This window comes from Nycticebus coucang, chromosome 1, assembly GCF_027406575.1.
Source record: "Nycticebus coucang isolate mNycCou1 chromosome 1, mNycCou1.pri, whole genome shotgun sequence".
Taxonomy (NCBI): domain Eukaryota; kingdom Metazoa; phylum Chordata; class Mammalia; order Primates; family Lorisidae; genus Nycticebus; species Nycticebus coucang.
The window spans coordinates 23,294,680-23,319,644 of NC_069780.1; the positions used below are offsets into that span (position 1 = coordinate 23,294,680).

General features: G+C 35.4%; 1 protein-coding gene across 7 annotated transcripts in view; it reads left to right on the top strand.

The window, feature by feature from the left end:
* The window catches only part of PDLIM5 (PDZ and LIM domain 5), a 225,992-nt gene that overhangs the window by 111,143 nt on the left and 89,884 nt on the right, over positions 1-24,965 (top strand). For 2 of the 7 annotated variants that reach the window (XM_053608692.1, XM_053608717.1), the window contains exons 4-8: positions 12,187-12,229; positions 14,078-14,496; positions 23,465-23,482; positions 23,739-23,911; positions 24,483-24,519. In XM_053608692.1, coding sequence (XP_053464667.1) covers positions 12,187-12,229; positions 14,078-14,496; positions 23,465-23,482; positions 23,739-23,911; positions 24,483-24,519 — 690 coding nt within the window. Of the gene's footprint in view, positions 1-12,186; positions 12,230-14,077; positions 14,497-17,467; positions 17,485-21,147; positions 21,163-23,464; positions 23,483-23,738; positions 23,912-24,482; positions 24,520-24,965 lie in introns of all 7 variants that reach the window. The other 5 variants (XM_053608860.1, XM_053609021.1, XM_053609102.1 and 2 more) reach the window with 4 other exon arrangements.

Genomic DNA, 24,965 nt, shown 5'->3' on the forward strand with positions numbered 1-24,965 from the left:
TATGCATTAGTTGTTATCCTTTGTGAGATCTCAGATTTTTCTGTAATAAAATGAGGAAATTAATATGATAGGAATTTCCTATTCCCATTCTCTAGAGGTCTTTCAGGAGATCCTTAGAGCCATTGTAAAGAAGGCATCAGATTAGAGGTGTTTTTCTCCTGCTAAGGAATCTATTACATTTCAGTCTTTTTTATCTTAAGAGATACCTATCAGTATTTGTCTTTTTCACCCTTTGTAAAATAGGGGAAATCTCTATTATCTATTTCAGTTTTCAGTACTTGCTAGAGGATGTCATTGTTGGAACATCACAGACAGTATTCTGGTCTGTGCTTCTTAGTGATTGTCACTATGTCAAAGCAGATTTGGTGAGGATGAGCTTTAAGGACATACTCTTCCCACAACCCTGTGTTAATTACCATTGTTGCTAGGTGTTTTAAGTTTGTGCTTTTTGTGGATATTATTTCATTAATACTTTTCTTTTTCTTTTTTGAGATGTGTCTTGCTCTGTCCTCCAGGCTGGAGTTCAGCAACACAATCATAGCTAACTGTATCCTTGAACAGGTGCATGCCACCATGCCAGCCAATTTTTTTTTTTTTTCCAGAGACAGGGTCTTGCTATGTTGCCCAGGCTGGTCTCAAACTCCTGGCCTCAAGTGATCCTCCTGCCTCAGCCTCCCAACTGCTGGGATTATGGTAGTGAGCCACCGTGTCCAACACTGCATGTAGTATTTTTCAAAAATTAAAACTAGTTTAATATTCTGCAAATGGACTGTTTCAGTACAGTTCGGTAGCATGTTTTATTATACGACCTGTCAAGCTTCTGGACCTTTCTGACCTTTCTGTCTTTGAGTCAAGATGAATTTTATCAAACTGAGGCTAATATATTCAGTATATATTGTCAGGATGAGCATCTTCTCCCTACCCTTTCCTCCTTACCCCACCTTGTTGTTTTCATTTGTTTTGTAAATGAAACGGGCTAGAAAAGAATGTATCATAATGGGTTGCACATGAAAATATGTATTTTGGCTCAGCACGGTTGTTCAGGTTAGGGCATAGGCCACATACACCAGGGCTGGTGGGTTTGAACCCGGCCCCAGCCTGCTAAGCAACAGTGACAACTACAACAACAAAAAAATTGCTTGGTGTTGTGGTGGATACCTTTAGTTCCAGCTACTTGGGAGGCTGGGGCAAGAGAATCGCTTAAGCCCAAGAGTTTGAGGTTGCTGTGAGCTGTGATGCCAAGGCACTCTACTGAGGGCAACATAGACTCTGTCTCCAAAAAAAAAAAAAGAAAGAAAGAAAAAGAAGATATGTATTTTATTGATTTATACTTATAGTGGGTAGATCATATATAAAATATATGTCCCTCCAGGTATAGTGGCTCATGCCCTTAATCCGAGTACTTTGGGAGGCAAGGCAGGAAGATCTCTTGAGGCCAAGAATTCAAGACCAGCTTACCCAATAACCTGACCTCTGCTCCACAAAAAAATAAAATAATTAACCAGGCATGGTGGTACACACAATTAAGCCCAACTATTTGGGAGGCTGAAGCAGGAGGATTGCTTGAGCCCAGTCTTCGAGGTTACAGTGAGCTGAGCTGTGATGAAACTGCTGCACTCTACCCCGGGTAGCAGAGTGAGAGTTTGTCTTAAAAAAAGATAAAATACTTTTCTGACTATATTTTGATTAAAAGTTTGAAAATAGTTTTCTAGGTCAGTGCTACTCAATTTGTGGGGCCTGGACTGTTGCCAGCCTGAACTACTTGTTTTTAGTCTGCAGTGAGATAAGTACTCAGATTGAGAATAAGCATTTAGGATCTTTTGTAGCAATCTCACATTGCCAAAGTTATTAAACTTTTGATCAGTGAGGCATCCCATTGAACAGGTGTAGACCAGTTTAAGTGTTGAGCTTCCACGGTGAGTCACATATATTGTGAGCTGAGAACTGTTAAGCACTATTTTAGGTCATTTCCTAATATATTAGAGTCAAACAGAGGTGGAGAGAATTTTTATTCTAGTTCTCCTAGGGTAAGAAACTTTCCTTTTGGTGAATTAGGCATCATATGTTGCTATTTACTAGAGTTTCAAATCATCTACCTGTAACATAGAAAAGGCATTAGCTCCTGTTACCCCGTTATGGTTAGTGCAGCCTAACATGGTTCTTTTATTTATATAAGATACAGTAGTATATTGTCAGTGTTAAAACAGGTTTGTCCCTTCCAGTGTCTTGTTTTATCATCCTTAATAGTACTTATTACCATGTGACATGCCTTGTTTATTTGTTTATAGTCTGCTTCTCCCAAGTAGATATAAACAGCTCCAAAAGATGCATTTCGTCTGTTTTATTCATTACTGTTGCTCAGCCTCCCCATAGCAGAGTCTGCTTTATCAGGTGCTCAATAAACATTTTTGAAATTAATCAGTTAATAATTTAGTGAATTAATTATTTTAAGGAAAAAACATAGTACAGATGTTGCCCTTGACCTTAAAGTGGCCCTGAATATGATACATGTTAGTCAAGAATGGTAAGGTTCTTGGTAAAATAACTGATGGTAATATAGAAGGCCCTACTAACCAAAATGGGGTAACAGGAGCTAGATTCTAACCATAATAAAAGTATGTTTGTTTATAAAATTACAGGCTGATTAAAAAAGAATTGAACACTGTAAAAAATGCATTACTCAATTGAGTGGGTAAAGGAGGTCAGACAGTTAAATTCTCAGACTCATCCTAGGAAAAGTGCTACTACACATGTCATTGCTGAATGTCCCTGTGGTAACCTGTGAAGTACTCCACATGGGAAGCTGTATACTTATGACAGTGCTTAGTTCACCCTTGAAAGCAATTTTGGAACTCTTTCTGGAATGGCCATCAGAGCTGTCATCTTATGAGGTATGACAATTAAGTTTGTGAACTCGTCCCAGGAAAAGTGCTTTGAAGAGTAGACTAGGTTCTGGCATCACTGCCTAGCTTTCCCAGGGGGAGCACTTTGAAGGTGACTGTAGTGATTGATGTTTGTTAGTTAATAGAAAGCTAATAATTTATTATTTGAAACCATTACTCTATAGTTCTTTATATACAAAATATAGTTAAGTTTGTAACTTAGTCTTTGATGTTACTCCTAGATGGCAGAGTGGATAGAGCTACAACTAAAGAGACTTGGATTTAAATCCTGTTTCTGCTAGTTTAAATTCTAAAGTAGAATTTAATTTGTGGTCAAATTACTTAGCCTATTTGAATTTCTGTTTCCTGTATTTAAAAGGAGAATAATAGTGCTTTCTCGGAAAGAATGAAATAATTTATGTAAGAGGTCAAATGAAATTATTAGACTTTTGTAGGTAATAAGTGGTGTTTTCTTGCTTATCTCTAAGTTTTTGTTGTTGTTTTCTTGTGAAATTTATCCTGGTAGATAATTTTGTTATAACAGTAAATTATAAGAAACAGAAGAATAATATCCAGAAGTCCAGGGTCAGGTTGTCTACTTAGGGGAAAGGTAACATCTATCACTGCGTACTTCGTGCCAAGTATTCTTGTAGGTATGTTACATACTTGAGCTCATCCTCCTCAAAACAGTTCTGCAGGGGGAGAGATTACTGTCCTCATTATGTCATGAAAGAAGCTGATGAGTACCTAATTTCTATTGTTGGTTACTTAGACTTGCAACCATCATTTAGCTATTTGTCTTAATCCTCAAATAATTCCTCTATCAATGAAGATAATGATAAGAGAAAGCTGGAATGTGAAAGTCAGAATCTACCTCTTTAGTGGTCTAAGGTTTTCCTAAAAGGAAATGATTGTAAGGTTATTTTGAGTATGGACACAAGGCACAATATACGTAAGAAACTTTTCCCCCTCATAAAAATGGTATTGTAGAAACAAATGTAGAGTAAAAAATAAATTTCCTCCTTCTAAAATCAAGTAGAATATGGTGAAATTTGAATATAGTTTTCAGAAAGGTATGCAGAAGAAATTATAGGATATAGAGAAACATTCTTACTATATACTAGTTTTTTTGATAAATACCAAAGGACAGCAGATTAAGTGTTGCATCTTTGCTGCAATACTGTAGAACATGTAGGGCTTTGAACAGGTGAATTTGTGTGGAATATCACCAGATCAATTTGGGGTGTGTCTATAGTTCATTTTGTTTTGAACTTTTTTGGGGATGCCATGAGTAAAGTAACGTCTTTGTTAATTTTTATTCTTCCAATACATGATTTGCATGATTTCAGATTCTGGTGACCTTTAGGGACGACCTATACTTGTATGGATCAAGTGCTTTTTCGACCAAACTGCCGGTTTTGGTGAGGGGTTAGAAGACAGGGTGTCTTGTAACTGGAAGCCTTTTTAACTGGGGTTGATTCTGTTTGGCATTATTAGAAAGAAATAACCTGAGACTAGGTGATTTATAAAGAAAAGAAATTTATTTGGCTCATGGTTCTAAAGGCTACAAAAGAAGCATTGCATAAACATCCAGCTCTAGTTAACTCAAGATAACTCATTATCTTGGGGAGAGCACCAACCCATTCATGAGGAATCTGACACCCCTAAACCAAACAGCCTCCCACCAGACCCCACTTCTAACGCTGGGGATCAGATCAAACATGAGGTTTGGAGAAGCCAACCACCCAAAGCATATGAAGGTGCGTGGTAGAGGACCTGCCACAGAGAAGAAATGTAAGGTAGCTGCTAATTTTTGTAGTCTGTAGTCCCTCTTTACTATGTAAGTTTGATTGAATTGCTACTTCACGAAATTTTTCTTTCTTTGAGATTTTCAGGTATTTAAGTATTAACTATTTGAACTTTAAAATCACAGACTGGGGTGAATCCCTTCACATTCTGTCTAGTTACCTAACTTTTATTTTCTTCCTTTCTTCCATCTTTCCATCACTTCTCTGTCTTGGTTTATAACTGGTTGATGAAAATTTCTTCTAAAACCCTAATCAACTTCTTTGGCCATCTGAAAAGGATCATTAACAACAAAAACACTCACCCTTCTCTATAATTATATAATATATAATATAATAATAACAGGAAGATTTCCCAATAATTACCAGTTGTAACTCTGCCTGTTCTGGTGGATATATCAGAGCCACACACAATTTAAAGCCAAGCCCAGGAAGCTGCAGATACGCAGATGGCTTTGAGCAAGTCCCTTGCTTCTGTCCCCTTGCTTCTGTCTTTTTCCTTTTTTTCTCCCACTCTTCAAAAGTCTGTCCAGCTATGGGTTATTTTTTTCCTTTGTGTAGAAAAAAATGTACTTTATTTTTCTGTGAACTAATGAATGGAGAAGAGAGAAAGTGAGACTGCATTTGAGTGCATGTGTTTGTGGTAAGTATAATCTTTATAAACTAAAAGCTGTTTATAATATGCTAATAACTATCCTGTACTTTTGTTTCTAAGAAATATAAGATCATCTTTATGTATTCTCAGATCATTTAGAAAAAGCCATTGATACATTGCCATAGTGATTTAAATGTTTAAAGTTTGATTTTTTTTTTTAGGACAGTAGATTGGAAGTGCAATAAAGTATGGAGAAACTGTTTAAACAGACATCCTTCTGCACTCTTGAGTGCTCACTTTTTATCCCCTGGAGTTGCTTTGTTATTGCAAATTGACAACTTTGCAATTAAAGTGATGAATGATGGACCCTAGTGTTTATAGGTCCTAAGGTCAGTGGGTCCAGAGATGGCTGTACTGTGGGAAACTTAAGTAAGAGCTCATCTCACAGAAGATGAATTAGCCCCCTCCTCTTTTCTATATGATTGTTTATGAGTTAAATATATTAGATGTGGTTGAAGGAATCACTAGGAAATAATGAGTAATGTGAAGAATCTTTATTGGTCTAATTCTGTGGCCTAATTCCTCATGCTTAAACACTAATGTGAGCATTCATTGACTACTTTATTAAGTAAAAATCACATTCTTTTATAAAGCAGTATTAGAAAACACATTAATTAGTTAAAACTGTAACTTAACTATAACACCATTCTTTGGGTGTTCGTAAGATATAATTTTGCTCGATTCTTTTTTATGTAATTGTGATTCCTGATAGAGCTATTGTTTGTTTATGGCATCTTTTTTTCCTATACATTATTCTAACCAGTATATCAAAATTTTATTTCTAACATAATACTTTATAACTTAGAATTCCTTTCAACCGTTCAACTACAAGTTCTGAAATTGGTTGTAATGCATCAGGAGTCTTTATTTTGGATACTACTTCTCCAAAACTCTCTTAGCTTTCAAATAAATTGTTTTAGCCAGACTGATAGCTTTCTTCTTTGAATTTGACGTGCTGAGGACAGTACTGAGCCAAGGCACTCACTGGAGTGTCTCACCATCATGACTTACTCCTGTACAGTAGCTTCACACTAAGGCGGAAGAACAATGGGTAAATTGTTGAGACCATGGCACTGAGCCATAGCCAGAATCTGCTGGTTTAAAACTCACACACTACACAAAAGTGACTTGTGATGATTACGGTAGTTCAAAGGGAGCTCTATTATCCCACTGGGTATTTGCCAAGATTTGAAGAGGAAAATGTAGGAATAATTTTTTATAATTTTATCTCAGTTTTGAAAGGTGTCTATTTAAACACCCTTTAAAATTGTTTATAGTCTATGCATTGCTAAAGTGAACGGTAACTCAATATTTATCTAAAGAAATGAAAGACAGTTATAACAATTTTAATTTTGAGAAATGGTTTTTCTTATTATATTTGGATTTTGTACAAGGGAATATCGAAAATACATACATTCTAGTTTGGTGAAGGAAATATGTTTTTCCTCTGTAAATACTGATTAAATTATGCTCATACATCATCTTTGGGTATCTTATTAAACATAAAGTCTAAGAAGCATAGATTGGATAAAAAAAGACAATTCATTTAACAGAAGGTTTTGAGAATTATTAAATATTATAATATCTCTTTTCCTTAATTTTAGCCCCTTAGTGGTGACTTAAGTAAATGTTTCAGACTTTACAAAGATTTGGTCTTTCTCCTCCCCCACCCTGTGACTCATAAAACATACAAAAATAGTGCTTTTTCTTTAGACATTTCTTTAAAATAAATAGCATTTCCCACAGGGGCCCCCCAAATCCATCTTGAGAAATGTTTCCTAAAAAATGAATTGTTCTTCAAATGAGTATGGCCAACAATTCATAATATTTTCTTCTTTAGACACTTTAAAGGCTCTGAGAAGTTCTGTGTTTAAGATGCTATTTAACACCTTCTTTTCCTGATATCTTTGATAACAACATTTTTTTGTTTTGTTTTGTTTTTAGAAAGTTTTCCATGAAACATGCTTTGATAAAAGCCTTCCTAGTACCTGTACACTATAAAAAATAATGAAGTACACAAAAGACAAAAAAAATGCCTACAGAACTCCTAAAATATTGGTGTTTCCATTCTTGTTTTCTTTGCACCAGTCATCATACATATGCTATTTTATGTCTTTTTCCACTTGATATCATAAAGTACTTTATCATGCAATGTAGAATTCTAAGAATGATTTTAATAGCAGTATAGTCTTTCACCATGTGGTTATATTACAATTAATCATTTCTTCATTGTTGTGTATATAATGGGTTGTTTCCAATTTTGCAGTATTATAAATTACACTGCAGTGAACAAATATATATAAAGTCTTCTTCATATTTCAGATTATTTCTTTATAAGAATCCCCAGAAGTTGATCATTATATCAAGGGGCATTAGCTTTCTTTAAGGCTTTAAAAAACAAATGCTGAAGTATTTTCCAGAAGAGCTGTAGAAATATATAGTCCTTTCAGCAACATATGCAAGTTTTCTCACAAGCATTATATGTTAACATTTTTTAAAAAAACTTTTCAGGCTGGCATAGCAGGTACGGGGCCCGGGTGGGCGCAGCCTTGACAGGGGTGCCCTGAGCCTGCAGAAGGTGGCAGTGGGGGGCAGGTAGCAGGCAGGCCGAGGCCTGGGTGTGCTCCCTGGGCGAGGGCCGAGTCTCCTTGTGTCTGGCAGGACTCCAGTGTGTCCTGCCCCAGGCCCAGCTCGTCAATGAGGAGAAGGAAGGGTTCTGTGGAGGCACCATCCTCAGCTAGTTCCACGTGCTCACCGCCGCCCACTGCCTGCACCAGGCTAAGAGGTTCACCGTGAGGGTGGGGGACCAAAAAAAAAAAAAATCTGTTCACAGTTGTAAAGGTGGTGTTTCTTTTTATTTTGTTCTTTGAGGTTTTTAAAAATTAGTATCTTTGTTACTGCTCTGTTTTATAGATTTCGTTTGTCATGCATTCTAAATTCCCTGAATCACAAGTTTGTACCATAACAATATGTAATTATATGTAAATATAAGATTTTTGTAGCTTTCTCATCTTTTAAAATACAGTACATTTTAGTTTTTATGCACGTGCTGTGTATTAAAATGTTTTTCCAAATTATTTTTAATGTGGACAACTTGACTTCTGTTTATAAAGTAAAATCGCAAACTAAAAGGAAGGCCATTTTTCTAGAAGGGTTCAAAATTTATGTGGCTAAAATTATGAGTGTCTGTGAATAAACAGAAGTTCCTTGGTTGGCATGCAATAAAGTAACTCTAAGGAACTTTCTTTTCTAAGTTTCAGTGATTCTGTGACTCATTTGGTGGTTATTTAAATATTTAAACCAAGAGAACTAATTGTTATTGTAGCTAAGGTTAACTATTTTGTTTGACAATTATAAGCCAGTCTGGTTTTGTTTTCCTGCAAAAAATGTTGGCATTTTTAATTTTTATTTTCATTTTTTAAGGATAGCCAAGTGAACAGTGGTAGTGGAGAAGGAACAGGAATCTGTAACTGGTTGTGATCAATTAGTTGTGAACAGCACTGCACTCGGACCAGCTAATGTTTTTGTTTTTAATATGTAATGAACTCAGTGTAGTATTTTGAGGGCATTGTTGATTCTCTTTCACCTGACTGCCATATTTTGCAATGTATAATGTGCACCCACACTTTGGGCCTGAACTTTGAGGAACATCCCCCTCAAGAAAGCGACTGGCTCTTGGCTGGGAGATACACGTCTGTGGAAGACTGGTGCTCTGCTGGTCAGTGTGCAGGTCACACTGCCTCCCTGAGGCTGCTCATTCTGTGAAGGCTTTCCCTTCCCTCTCTCTCAGGAGTCCTTCCTCCTTACCATGTTAGGGGCTGTGGCTGAGATGGCCACACAGGTGGCTAGGGCAGCGGGGAATGATAGCAGAGGTCTAGGTCCCCTCCATGCAGCTGGGCCTTGGCCCTTGGCCCTTGGCCGTCAGCTCTCACAGTAGTGGCCTGCCTCGTCAGCTTTGCCACCATCTCCTCCCCAGTTGACCTTGACCTTCGGCAGAGGTCATTTCAGCCTGCTCCCACTGGATCCCAGATCCTTCATGACTGGAACCCCATGTGCCTGGGGGTGTCCAGCTGGGAGGGTGAGGTGACCCCAAGAGGCCCACTGGGCTCCCCAGTTCCTGGCTGTACTACCCATTTATGATACACACCCTTATTTTCCCTCAAAACTTGCCATTGTACACAATAAAATATAGTAGTTGATGTCCCTGCAGTTATAGAAATTTATCAGAAGGCAAGCAGGGTAGACATTCCAATTTCAGATTTAGAAATTTTTTCATGGGGCGGCGCCTGTGGCTCAAGGAGTAGGGCGCCGGTCCCATATGCCGGAGGTGGCGGGTTCAAACCCAGCCCCGGCCAAAAATCACAAAAAAAAAAAAAAAAAAATAGAAATTTTTTCATGAATGTAAAATTTCAAGCAGTATTTTTATAGAACATTCAGTAAATAATGTTAGGGATCATTATGTTATGTTTTCTCAACAAAAAGAGGTTAGGTTCCATAGTTAATGAAAACTAACCATTCTGGAGGCATTTGTTATTGTTGCTAACACTCTTAAAATAAGAGCTAACACCTGTAATAAACTTAAGGGGTTTGTTTTTATAGACATAGATATATGAATTTTATTTTAAGTTTGGAAACATAATGGGTATTAAACATCATGTTCTTTTTTACAAATTGTTTTTATGTTGCTATTGAGTGCTCCAGAAACCTGGACGTGTCCAGGTGAAAAAGAATACCATCCTCTCTATTTTGACAAACTTCAGTATTTCTTGGGTGATTTTAATAAGTAGATCCTTTGTGATTACATCTTATTGTGAAATTTCAGTGAAAGGAAGATTCCACTGTACTGTACTTGAACTTGACTTCTTTGCTTGTTATAATAACCTTAGAAGCTAAAAGATAAATTGTCTATTTGAGAGTACACATGGAAACATTATGCAACTGTACAAAGTGCAGTCTGTGTTGCAGTAACCAAGTGTTAGCATCCATTGTGGCTTCTCACCTGCCATAGCTAGCTAAGTTACTGATGATTGGAAAATCCGGTTGCTGCTAGAAATGCTGATCAGAGTTCATTATTAGGTTATGCTCTTAGCTACCCAATACCTTATGCTAATATCTCCTAATTATGATCTGTTATCTTTATAAATAAAATGATCTCATGGTTTGTAGCTTACAATTATTATCGCTTGGTATTTACTATGCTTACATTTCTTGAATTCTGCACTTTGATGTCTTATCCTCAGGCTGGTGGGGTATGAGAGGAGTCAAATTGCTTCTGGTATGATGAACACAGCATGGGCTTTAACTTCAGGTAGATAGTCTTCAAAGCATTAGAAACTTTCCCAGATCATTTATTTACTTGATTACAGCCAGTGTATTTTTATATATAAGAACTATGGGCTTTAGCTCCATTCCAAGCACTTTACTTAATTTACCTTTGAAGATCTTTATGTGAAAAATGAGGATAATAATAGTTTGTACTTTTGGTTATTGTTATAGTTTTATGAGATAATTGCTCTAAATCAGTGATTTGTTACTGTTGAGCCCATGCTAACCAAAGTCATGGTAATAAAAGTACAGAAGAGCATATATTAAAAATAAAAATTAGGTTGGGCCTGGTGGCTAATGCCTATAATCCTAGCATTCTGGGAGGCCAAGGCTGGTGGTTCACCTCAGCTTAGGAGTTCAAGACCAGCCTGAGTGAAGTGAGACCCTGTCACTACTAAAAATGAAAAACTAGTCAGGTATTATGGTGGGTGCCTGTAGTCAGTCCCAGCTACTCAAGAGGCTAAGGCAAGAGGATCCCTGAGTCCTGAGAGTTTGAGGTTGTTGTGAGCTATGACACCATATCACTTAATCCCACAGCTGCTGAGAGAGACTCTGTCTCAAAAAAAATTAAATAAATAAAATAAAAATTAATTTTCATCTGAAAATAGTTATGTTGTACACATGAATTTTTGTCTTTTTCTTGTTTTCTCTCTTCTGCACTCATTACTGATAACCTATTACATACCAGGTACTGGGCTGAAATATAGACACTTGAGATATGGTCATTGCCTCTGCTGAACTTAGAGCCTAGTGGAAGAACCTACAGCTTAGTTTTAGCATAACCAAATACATTAACTTGCATAAGCACGTAAGAATTATAAATGCAAAATGAATACTCATTCAGTACCAATTCAACAAGAACTTACTCAGTATCTTCACAAAGAGACCGAATATCCTAAGGATGTATTTATGGATATTAGGAGGAAAAGGCTGATACTATTGGAGATAGAGATTCAGAGTAGATGGCTGAGAACCACTTTAGGATCTAAGTCATGTTTATTATACTTCTGTCCTTTTAGATGGCAAATAGCCTTTTTAATTAGTTAATTTATTTATTTTTTGAGACAGAGTCTCAAGCTGTTGCCCTGGGTAGAGTGCTGTGGCATCACAGATCACAGCAACCTCAAACTCTTGGGCTTAAGCGATTCTGTTACCTCAGCCTCCCAAGCAGCTGGGACTACAGGCGTCTGCCACAATGCCCAGCTAGGGAAATAGCCTGAATTTAAATATTAAACATGGTACATTCATAAAGAGGATTGATGTTTATTTTCCTCAATTGTATTGATACAGAACTAGAGACTGCTCACGAATACCTAGGGTATAAGAATATTGGATTTTCCAGAGTTTTAATTATATAAACTAATTAGAAGATAGTGAATAGTTAAAACTATTAATTATTAAACTATAAATCGTGATACTTTAGTATATTAAGGTATGTGATAGTGAAAATTAAATCAAGAAGAAGTTTGTAAGTTTGTAAAAATTTATGTATTTTTTTCTCCTTCCCCCCCCCCCCCAGGGCATCTGTTATACCCAAGCCTGAGCCAGTTTCTGTTCAAAAGGTGAGTTTCTAATCTGGCATCACTGAAATACCATTTAATGAGGCCATTTCTGAGCCATTGTAACTTCCATTTCTGTCTCAGGCCATACTGGCATTTAGTTTGTAGTCTCAATACAATTTTCCTCATTCTCTTTTTCCTTAAAAGTGAGGAGGAAAATGGAAATTATTACATACAGAATTACCATTTGTAATTACACCTATGTCATAAGACATTTTTTTCTAAAGCCACAGGTTATCAGTATCTTATACTCAAATTTCTTCACTTCTCTTCACTTTTAATTTACTGATCTTTAATCATTTACTTTTTGAAGAGAATAGTTACCAAAAATGAATAACTTCAATAAGTCTTTAATAACATTTTATTAATAGTAAGTATTTAATTATATTTCAGAGTATTCTTGGATTAGGTTATTGGCAAGTACCAAAACTTTTCTCTCTCACACATTCTCAAATTGTCTCAAACCATTATTCATATGTATCTGGTTTATGCTTTTTGGGGTTTTCTCCCTAATTTTATTTGTGCCTCTTCATTTGAAGTACTCATCATACAGATTGAGCATCCTTTGAAAATCCAAAATCTGAAGTGCTCTGAAATCAAAAACTTTCTTAGCACTAACGCGATGCTCAAAGGCAGTGCTCATTGGAGCTTTTCAGATCTTGGATTTTTGATTTAGGGACGTTCATGTATTCTTGCAAACATTCCAAAATCTGAAATGTTCAAAATCTGAAACACTTTTGGTCTTAAGCTATTTGTGTAAGGGATACTCAGCTTGTACTGATTTGCTTAAGCATTAAACTCCATATTTTTCTTTGTTTTCTTTTTTTATAAGATTAATTTAGATGACCTTTTGTTGCTTAAAATTAAACACAACAGAGCCACCATTGTATATATTTTTAACAGTTTGATTGTTTTTCTTTTAGTAAGATAGGGTGCTAAGTAGAGATTCTTGAATGTCATAAAAGCTTAATCTGAGTTTTTAAAAGACTTTATGCTTTAGAGTCAGGATTTACAAACACAAATTCTGGTATTTCGGGGGAAAGAATTGACCCCTCTTACTAGTTATTTTTTCCTTGGCTACTTCCAATGAGAAAATATCAAAGACCATTTTTTCCCCTTATGTAACTGTTAAATATTTATTTTGGAAAAGGAAAAGAATGTTATTCTATCTTTGAATCATATCTTAAAAAATTCAGAGAGAGAAACAAAGGTAGATTACAGGAAAGAGAAAGGGTAGATTTTGTTTTGTTCATTTGTTTGCATTGTTAATTTTTCCAGATTCTTTATTCAAGATAATCACAGTGTGCACATTTCTGAGTTACATGAAAATTATCTTATTCCCCCCACCCCTTTAATTAAAGAGTTAGAAGTGTGCTGCTGTTTCTGCATAAACTGAATAATTCCACTTTGGAGAGAAACGAAACCTGTTTGTAAGATGGAATTATTGAGGTTCTAGTTATTTTAAAATAAACGTTTCCCTTAGCAATTTTTTTTTAATTGTGGAATATTTTAAAATTTTTCTTTCAGAATATGTCTAGATTGACATATAGCCTTTATTTAGGCTTTCTGATAGTTTTCCTACTCAATTTCCTAGGCATTTCAAAACTCCTTTCATTTTTATACAAACAGACTCCTCCTTAGTGTGTGCATCTGTGTTGTGCATGTTGGGGTTAGCTAGCATGCATGTGCTGCTGTATCAACTCATTGTTTTTTTTTCTGGAAATGTGATGTTTGAGTTGCTAACACAATTGTGTTTGTCTTTTTAAAAATCAGCTGTGTGTTCTTTTCAGTGAAATGTATTTTGCATGTGTTTGGCTTGTTTTTGTGTATGTTTATTTTTATTTTACATAGGGAGAACCTAAAGAAGTAGTTAAACCTGTGCCCATTACATCTCCTGCTGTGTCCAAAGTCACTTCCACAACCAACATGGCCTACAATAAGGCACCACGGCCTTTTGGTTCTGTGTCTTCACCAAAAGTCACATCCATCCCGTCACCATCGTCCGCCTTCACCCCAGCCCATGCGACCACTTCATCACATGCTTCCCTTCCACCTGTGGCTGCCGTCACTCCTCCCCCATTCGCTGCATCCGGACTGCATGCTAATGCCAATCCTAGTGCTGACCAGTGTTCACCTGCACTGAGCGCTGGTAAAACTGCAGTTAATGTCCTACGGCAGCCCACAGTCACCAGCGTGTGTTCCGAGACTGCTCAGGAGCTAGCGGAGGGACAGAGAAGAGGATCCCAGGGTGACAGTAAACAGCAAAATGGGTAGGTGGCTAAGGGTGCTCTCTGCTCTTACCAAAACTCTTTTTTCGGGTAACTTCTAGGAAACACTTAATCTCCACCCTCTACTCCCTCACCCCCATCAGATGTTTTTGAAAGAAAGGAGATGAAATTTTATTTGCTTTATTAACATGTGGCCTGTGTAGTATATATGTATGGCACTTTCTGTGAAGGAATTATAGGTTAATCAAAACCTAATTATGTATTTGGACAATGAACCACGTAGCACGCTGTGTAACTCTTTTTTTTCTTCAAGTCCTGGCACAACAGTGAGCAGCTGGCACGTATAATGCAAGGCCAATCTTCAATCTTTCTTCCTCAATATTTCCATGTTTTCATCCTTTTATTGGCCACCGAAAGTTTAAACAGAGTGATTACAGTTGTTGTCACCTACGCTTCTCCCAAGGAAATGAGTTTATAAGAGGCTTTCTTTCCTAGGAAATACTCTTGACTCATGTCTAGATTGAAGCATCAGCTTAGAGCAGATGCTAACAACATTCTTTTCAGATAGCCTTAGGTTATCATTTACTCTTTAAAAGCAAACAGTAATGAAACAACAATGGATGCTTTAGAAAGCATCAGAAGTAATATAGAGAATATTTTCATTTCAAAGATTTTTCTAAAATGAGTGAATTTAGGCCAGTGGACATTAAATATATAATGTTAACAGAAGTTTTTGAAGCTTTATTGCTAATAGTTTTCTCTTGTGAGGGCACATTAAAAAATTGATTGGATTTATTATCTTATTTGAACCACACATGTTTATATGACTATATACCTATTTTTCAGCAACCTTCATTTATAGAAGGTCATTTTATCCCTTTTGGAATTCAGTGATAATACTTTAAGTCAAATCGTTGAAGTAAAGGCATTTTGATAAGATTCATTTTGACAAAAGTGTACTTTAAAAGGAAACCAAAGAGAAATGGTGTGCATGCTTGATGGTTTTTACCAAGGCCAGTTCCCAGGAAAATATAATTAAAATAATTGTGTGGATGGGTGCTTTCTATGAGATAATCCCTTCCGAATGTTCATTCACGTAGTGAAGAGACTGCTTTCCTTAGTGCTGCTGCCATAGCAACGTTGGGGCTTTGAAGGAAAAGGTGGCAGGGTTCCAGGCTGCTGCTGAGAGAAAGGGAGCAGAAGCTGTGCAAGAACAGCTCCCGGGCCCTACAGATGGTCTTTTGGTTGTGGGTGGCTTTTTAAAGTTTAATGTTTATATCACGGAAAGCTAGCGTCCTTCAGAGAATGTTATTTTTTCATTCATGTGAGGAAGAGAAGCAGCAGGGAATGTTAAGGTGTGTTTGGTTGTATTTTTTTTTTTTTTTTTTGTAGATGTCTACTTTAAGGCAGCAGATTTTAGAGTAATCAAAGTACCCCAAAAAGAAAGATGCTGTCTGTCGAATGTTAGCCGTATGGAACACTAAGACAGAGGTTTACTATGTTTATTAAATTCTGAAATCCGTAGAAAAAGTTAGTGAAGGAAGTGTCTTAATTAAAGTCTTTTCTCCTAATGTGTCTTGAAAGTTTACAAAAAAGTCTTCTTAGTAGAAAATTGTAGAGGCAGAAGCAATTCAGGTTATGGAAAAGTACTGAAAATTTAAAACATCTAAAAACACCAAGCTTAAATTTTGCGTTTTATAAGTTCAACATTGATAAAACTTGAAATGATGTGAAGGTTGTTATTTTCAAGCTGAAACTAGGCAGTCATATAGTTTAGGCCCGTTATGGTGGCTTATTAATCAATTGACAAGTGTTACACATATCTGCTGTTCAACACTGTGCAGAATTGCATGATTAACAAAATGAGTTACCCACTTTGCGGTTGCAAACTGGTTAAAGTTAAAAATAACTGATTTCTAGTGTTGTCCAGGTGTTAGGACAAGAAAAACCTGATTACTCTGGAAATAAAATATGTTATCTGTGAAATTCTAAGCAAATATGCAGTTCCTTTTTTCTCACTACATTTAGAGTAAACAAAAATAAATCACACCTTGCTAGTCATTGGTGTGTCATTTTGAAGAATACCTGTTTTGTGATAGAGGTGAATGCATTTTCTGCATCAAATGTCAAAACGGCTTTTTTGAAATCTAAGTTGAACTTTTTACTTTTTTATTTCTTAGAGTTTTATAATATATTGTTACAAAGCATTTGTAGTAAAACTTTTAAAGTTGTTGCTTTTTATTAACTACTTTTTATTTTTTAAAATACTACATACCAGTGACTTTTAAAATAATACATACTAGTGACTTAAGAGTTCAGTAAGAGATGTATGTGAAGTTAAATGCTTACCTTTTTCTTCAAAGCACCAGGAAGACTGTTAAGTTTTTAAGTGATTTAAAATGGCTAGCTAATCTGCCACGTTGATAGACATCTGGGCCAAATTTGTACAGGGTTAATAAACACAATATATAAATAAGTCCTTATTAAATAACTAATTACTTTTTAAATGGTTAGTTATTCATCCTCGTAGAATGAAATATGTAGACTGTGTTCATAGTTTTAGAGTATTTCTCAGTAATAATATGTAAGTATTCCTGTTCCTTTTTATAAATAATTAAGACACTGTAAGAAATTTTGTAAGGCTGTGTCTCATCAAAAAATATTTTTTTAATCTTTCTTTTTTATATTCAAATTATTGGTCATGGTTGGGTGTTTTCATTACTGCTCTGCTTGCTTTACCAAGTGGAAAATGGGACTTTATACTTCAAACCGTAAGGAAAGGTGTTTTCATCAAGTAGTGTAATTGGTTTTCAATTCCTTTTCTGTATATCCTTGCATTGTAACGTGCCACTGCTTTCAAGAGGTAAGTCTTATAGTATCCTATATTAATTGCAATTTCACTGGACTGCAATTTCTTCTAACAGTTCCTGTGTGATATTTTGAAGAACTTGGCCTGAAAGATAGAAAAATAATGACATGGCAGTAATATTTTAAAATGCTTTTCTCTTTGCAGAAAACAAAAGTGACAAAGTTAGTATCCACATTACTGGAGAGGAAATATGGTGATTTATATATGAGTAATCAGCATGAATGCCTGATTTCTTTTTTTGCAAAATTAAATTACATTTTGCAAAAGAGCTATAATTTAGAATAGCCACATTTAATTGTTTTTAGTAAGTTTGGTTTGCATTGCTATGTTGTGGTGAATTGCTTTATAGTAGTAAATAGTAGTCTTTAACTTATAAAATAAAATATATGTGGGCTTTGCTGTGTAATGACTTAAAAGGAGCTGTGCTTGGGGGCTGTAATTTGTATCAACTGAAGACTATAAGAAGACAAAAAGATAGAAGAGAAAGCATGAACATTCATACCACAAAGGAATAAATAGCACATAAAGAACTGAGTTGATGTCCAAGTTAGTATCAAAAGTCAATGTTTCCTGGGTAAAGTCTCTAAGAACCTTCATGGTTTCTCTAGAGAGTTTTAATTCAAATAACATTGCCGTCAGGTTCAAACCTTTGTGCATATAGTTGTGTGTTAGGTGGATAACCAAAAGTCTATATGGCTTTGAAATTAGTTAAGGGAAATAATTATCAACTTACTAAATATTGCAGTTGGTATAGACATTGGAAATTACTGTAGTACGACTTTTCAGACCTTGTTTTTGTGTTCCACTAATACTGACACTGAACTGCCTAGTGATTACTAGCTTTAAAAATCACATTAGAGAAGAACTTAGTTATTTTGTATTAACTTACGATTATGAACATGTGCTAAAGTGTCTTACGTATCTCACTATAGAGTAGAATTAGAAATACTGAGTATCTCTATCTTGGGACATACCTGGGAGAGTTAACTGTTGAATTATGTTACATGTCATTGTCATTCCAATTCTGTTCTACTGTGATCTTAGGTTGAATAGTTTTGTTATACATACATAGGAATATTACATACTAATGTATTAGTATAACATCCCTAAACCTTAATTATCTGTATGTAGTTTTGTTATATATACATAGGAATATTGCATACTAATGTATTAGTATAACATCCCTAAACCTTAATTATCTGTATGTAAAAATTTAACTACAAACAGAAAATTAATTATTGTTTATCTGTTTGTAGTTAAATTTTTACATACAGAGACTTTGACTAATAACTAGATTCCAGTACAGAAAACAGTTTGACTTGTAAAGGGGAAAAATGGAATTTGGAAAAATAAATCTAAGCATTTAGATTAAATATTGACTTTTTAAAAAATTCGAGATCAAGGCTCAGCGCCTGTAGCTCAGTGAGTGGGCATCGGCCACATACATCGAAGCTGGTGGGTTTGACCCTGGCGTGGGCCTGCTAAACAACAACAACAAAAGCCGAGTGTTGTGGTGGGTGCTTGTAGTCCCAGCTACTCAGGAGGCTGAAGCAAGAGGATCGCTTAAGCCCAAGAGTTTGAGGTTGCTGTGAGCTGTGATGCCTCGGCATTCTACTGAGAGCAACATAGTGAGACTGTCTCAAAAAAAAAAAAAAAAAAAATCAAGATCAAGATCCTTTAATCTGTTAGGTTTCACTGTGTGTTGCAGCAGATGTTTCTATTAAATTAGATGTTTCTAATTTAATTCTTACTTAAATTCTGACTGCTGAAAGATTGCACAATATTCTCAAGTTGTGCATTTTCTAAGTAATAAAGCTAAGAATTGAGGTCTTTGGAAGCCAAATTTTTGATATGCCTTCTGCTGCATCACCTGCTCATTGTGACTTGGGTTTATTTCTGTGATTGAATTAGTGTTTTTTCTTAATAATTATAAAGTTGAATTGAAGCCATAGCAGTGAACTGATGTGCATATACTAGAGTTGGGTTTGATATTACTATTTTTGAGTAGTTGGGGCATCCATCTCAAACATAATAAATCTGTGTTTGTATACTTTTCAAAATGCCTTCATATATGTTAATCATAATTCCTTACAAGAAATCTGAATGACAAAGACATCGTAATTCATTTAATTATTGAGGAAAATGAGGCTTCTGTAGATTATAGGTTGTCCCAGGCACAGGGGAAGTGGGCAGCCCAGCAAAGATGAGAAGCCAGGTCATCCGAAATGTGGAAATATTTGTTTGATATAATCCAATTGACATATTTAGGTTGAAATCTATCAACTCTCCACTTACTGCCCATCACCAAATCTTAAAACACTCCCCCACTTCATGTTGACATAAAACATTTTTCCTAAATGTTAAAATGTTTAAATGTGCATTCTACCCTGTTCAGAAGTTTATTTTACAAAACTCTTTCCCTGCTGCTTAATATAGCAATGCAGAAGAGAGACTGCTTTGCATTGTGGCTGCAGAAGAGTGAATGCAGGCAGACTATTAAAATCAATTTATTCCTACCTCCCACCCGCACTCAGTGAAACCCAGTCTTCTGTTGAGTTTGTGAAACTGACTTTGACGTGTGGAAATACACCTATACTGACCAATCTTAGCATTAAAATAGTCTAATAGGCAGTTTTTTTCACATTGTTTATAATGAATTATTACTTAACTCTGGCTAAACATCATTGCATAATTTGAGAACACTATAATGTGTGCTTTGACAAACTATATAGTTTATGCTTTAATCTTCTCTATCCACAATGGAATATGAATGCTTTTTTCTTTGCAGTTTTTGGCCCAGGCTGTGTTTGAACCCACCACCTCCAGTATATGGGGCCTGCGCCCTACTCCTTTGAGCCACAGGCACCACCCGAATGCCAATGCCTTTTTTAATGATTCTGCACTTAATAGATTATGTGAATGAACTGTTTTGAGATTCTTTCTTTTTAGGTATTTTAACTTAGTTACTTTACTGTATCATATCAGATATGCCTTTCTGGGCAATAATTATGATTATTGCACTGATAACACAGAACTATGGAATTACCAAAAATCACTTTTATGTTACTGGGACTTGGCTGTGGCTGTGGGTGGTGGTAATGAGGGACAGAGGAGAGAATGAAAATTGAGTGATAGCCCATTATTTACAATCTACTGTGCTTCCTGCATTTTCCTCATACTCACTACATTTTAAGAAATAATAAAAATTTCCCCCCAAATGTATCATTCTTTTATAATATATGATTCAGGATAAGCTCTGTTAGGAAATTAAATCTGCTATTGATATATCCTCTTGTTATGTGACAGTGAAAGATTGTTTCTTATTCTCACTTTAAAAGTGATTGTAAAGTGATGTTTCTACATGTTACGTCTAATTACACTCTTGCTTTGATTAGGACCATAATAAGAATTGGGTTCTTGTTAAAATGAATTTTATAAAACCTGGACATTTTTTAATGGATAGACAATGATAGTGGATCTTAATCTCTTTTAGTATTCAGTAGCTTGAGACTTGAACTAGCATTAGTACATGAAATAGTTTTCAGCCTTTTGCGGGAAAAGCAGGTACAACTCCCATCCTTGATAATAACAGTGCAGCAGAATTTCCACTAACACATGTTCGTTTTGTCTGTGTTTACATGTTTATTTGAAAGCATGTTGTTTGTATAACATCTTCACTTGAATTCATTGTTTTGAATTTTGTTACTTCATTTTTATTTCTCCTTTTTTCTTTTGATCTCACCTTTGTCTGTTTTCATCATCCTGGGAACATCAATGTCTTCTGTTCTGTCACATCTTTCTGTGTGTGTATTATTCCTCCTCAGTAACCCTGGCACTGTGTAAGTACTTAATCAATGGTTCATTTGGTAATTTTCATCATCTCTCTGTAACTTGCCATGGTGCTTTGTACTTAATACCCCAGTAAATTTTTCTAGTATCTTCTTTTTAGAAGAATTTTCAAAAATGTTAAGTAGGGGATAAAAAACATGTTTCTTTTTATGCTAACGGACTTCATATAAATCAGTGGGTGTGTGCAGAGTGCCCATCCTTCCGCAGTAGAAAAACTAAGTAAATCAACCTTCAGAGGGATAGAGGAGTTTCATGCCCCCATGCTGGAGTTAGAGACGCAGTGCAGTTTAGGCCTGCCTTCTTCGGTATTTTTCTAAATGTGAATGTCTGTCTTTTGAAACGAATTACTTGCTCCTGAGAGTTAAGTTTACATTCCATCGCAAATATGTTTTGAAAACTAAAAATCATCAAAATTATTCTTTTTTTTTTTTCCCATCAATAGTATTCTTTTTTAGTCATAGTCATCTGAGAATAGAATTTCAGAGCCAGGAAGAAAGCACTAACACAAGACCCTAAGCTGTGTGGCAAATTACATAAAGAGGCTGGGGTGTACTATACTTTTTTGCAAATGGGTCATGGCTAAAAATGCTACGTAGTGGTATCATTTTATTATTTTTAATGTCCTAGCTTGACATCATCATTTTGTTTTTATAAGCCAAAGTGTTTATAAAGGATAAAAAAGTCTTATACTTGAAATTGGCACCATTTAAGAGTAAAACTACTCTCAGTAATTGTAGAAAAATTTAAAACTGTGATAAGTTTAGTGGCTAAATATAAATTTTTCGAGTACTTGCATAAGATAAAGAGTTGTCAGTTTTACATCTGCCAAAGGCAATGTGTTTATGAAGTGTATGCCTATTTACCAATTAAAAAAAAAATTTCCATTTTAGAAAGGACTAGGTTTTGTTGAATATTAGTGGAAATTCGTTTAGACCTTTCACTTGTGCAATTATAAGATATTGCCATTAATCAAAATGTCTTACTATTTTGTTTATACTATTATTGACTCTGTAATTGTATTTATACAGATGAGCTAAAGTCTTAGACTATGCATTGCAATTGGTTTTCTAGTAATCATAAAAGCACACATTATCATGATCATTACTACATGTTAGGTTATGTAGAAAGCACTTCACATATGTTATCTATCTTATTTATTCTTGAGAACCATACTTTAATATGCAATTCTTATTTCTCAAGTGAAGATGGAGACTTTAGAAGTTAAGTGACTCAGATAAAACACACACTGAGTCTGACTTTAAAGTTAGTGTCGTTAACTTTATCATTTTCTTCATTGGGTAGAAACTCTTCCAGTGTACTGAGATAGTGTAACTATTAGAATGACAACAGTATTTGGCATCTGATAGCACTATGATTTTCTAGCAGTGAGTTAAAAATGTGTTGCCACCCACATTTGACCACAATTTAGAGCACTTTGTTTACTCAGATCTTGTGCCAGTAGTCTGCTAGTCTAGACTCATGTTCCTTTTTCTCTTCTGAAATTAAACTAATGGCCTCCAGAAGTTTGTATTTGTACTATTCGAGAGGAGAGAATAGGGGACTATTTATTATATTCAGTATATCCTAAAGTATTAAAGTAATACATGTTGTATATTCCTTAATATTTTCCTTCATATTTAACAAAAGGAATATTCTTACCAAAATCAAAGTGCCTGAACTATATAGTTGGCAAATTTCTTTCACATATATTATTTCCTTTAATCCCCAGGTCAGTGCTATTGTATGTGATATTCTTTCCTCTTAAGTAAAAACAACTGAGGCTCAGCTCAGTTAGATTGAGTTATTCAAAATCACACATCTGGAAAGTCCTAGAGCCAAGATTTAAATCCTGGTCTTTTTATACATATTTCATCAATTTCCATCATACCACAGCTCTTTACTGTGCCCCTGCACCGCAACTTTATTTAGGATAAGGGATATCAATACAGATGAGTGAGAAAACTATAGGAAATAACAGATTGGACCCTTTTCAGTCAGTAGCCTCTACCAGCCATTTTTGGTTCCTGGGCTGAGTAAAGATATGATTATTTAATTCCGTGGAAGTGAATACATTCCAGCAGTATATTGGTATTTAACTGTGGTCATGAATATAGTCCCTGTCTGTTTTGTATGACATACAATGAATAATAAAAGTAATTTCAAATGATTTGATTTGGATTACTATGGACTTTTCACTTTTTAGTTATTTCTTTCCTTTTTCTTATATTTTTTCTTTCCTTTTTCTTCATGTTGGAAATCTTTCTTCTGCTGCCTTCTTCTTTCAATTAAAAGGAAAATCCCACCTAAACGGTAATTCATCTGTTGAATACATTCTTGCTGCATTATTTTATATTAACAAATGCACTTCTTTTACTAATAAAAAAACCCCTAGTCTATTTTGGAAGGTTGCTTTTTAAATAATTGAGGCTGAATATACTTGCAAAAGCAAACTATATAAACGAAGATTTCATGTATACATTGAAATTAATTCTGTAGAGGATATTTTATCCCCTTAATATAATTTTACAATTTTTAATTCTCTTTTTTTCCCCCTGCTTAACCCTAGTCCACCAAGAAAGCACATTGTGGAGCGCAATACAGAGTTTTATCACATACCCACTCACAGCGATGCCAGCAAGAAGAGGCTGATGGAGGACACTGAAGACTGGCGTCCACGGACCGGGACAACTCAGTCCCGCTCTTTCCGAATCCTTGCCCAGATCACTGGGACTGAACATCGTAAGTGAACTTCTAGGTATCCTAGATGATACCTAATGTTCCTTGCCACAGAGAGCAGCATTTACCAGGGGTCCTCAAACTGCGGCCCCTGGGCCACATGAGGAAGTGTGATTGTATTTGTTCCTGTTTTGTTTTTTTGCTTCAAAATAAGACATGTGCAGTGTGCATAGGAATTTGTTCATAGTTTTTGTTTTAAAAACTATAGTCCGGCCCTCCAACAGTCTGAGGGACAGTGAATTGGCCCCCTAAAAGGTTTCAGGATGCCTGATTTAGACTGATTGGAAGTTATTGAAAACAAACCTGAGATAGTTTGCTTTTAAATTATGCTATGCATAATATGGGTACCCTAAATAAGACACCAGCCTAGGAAAGTATTATTCAGAAGTGTAGAAGTAGTAGCAGCAGTATCGGCACTACTACCGACTGTAGTTTGTAGAAGATGACACAGTATGTAACATGTGTTAGTGGCTCCCTGAAACTGAAACATTGGATTCTGATTGGAATAGGGAATTGTTTAAGTGATTAGAGATTGAAAGCAAACTAATACTGGATATTGCTTATTGTATTTCAGTGAAAGAATCTGAAACTGATAATACGAAGAAAGCAAAGTAAGTTCTCCATCTTTTTGTAAATTGAATGCTTTCCTTTCATGAATGTTCTGAGTTTGTGTTTTCAAACTTTCCAGTTTAATGGTATGGCATTTTTGTCTTTGCAACTAGAAGCTAAGCATTTAATGTCGGTGCCTTTTGTGTGACCTCAGTGTACAACTTAACAGATTTTTAAATTAGTGGATATTGTCTGGATTTTATGTCTGTGGGTTATTTTCCTTAGTATTAAAACAAGAAATGGGCAAAAAGGTATATTTGGGGGTGCTTTGCTAATAGTACCTATCTCTATGAATGAGTTCATGTGTTGTCTTACAGTCACTTTATTTTGGGCATAAAAGTCAGTGTTTCCAAGTGGGCTGTATTTCTAAAAATGGCTCTACCCTTAAAATCTTTGCTATTTAATACAATAGTTATGTGCAGTTATGTTTTTATGAGGCATGTTGTCT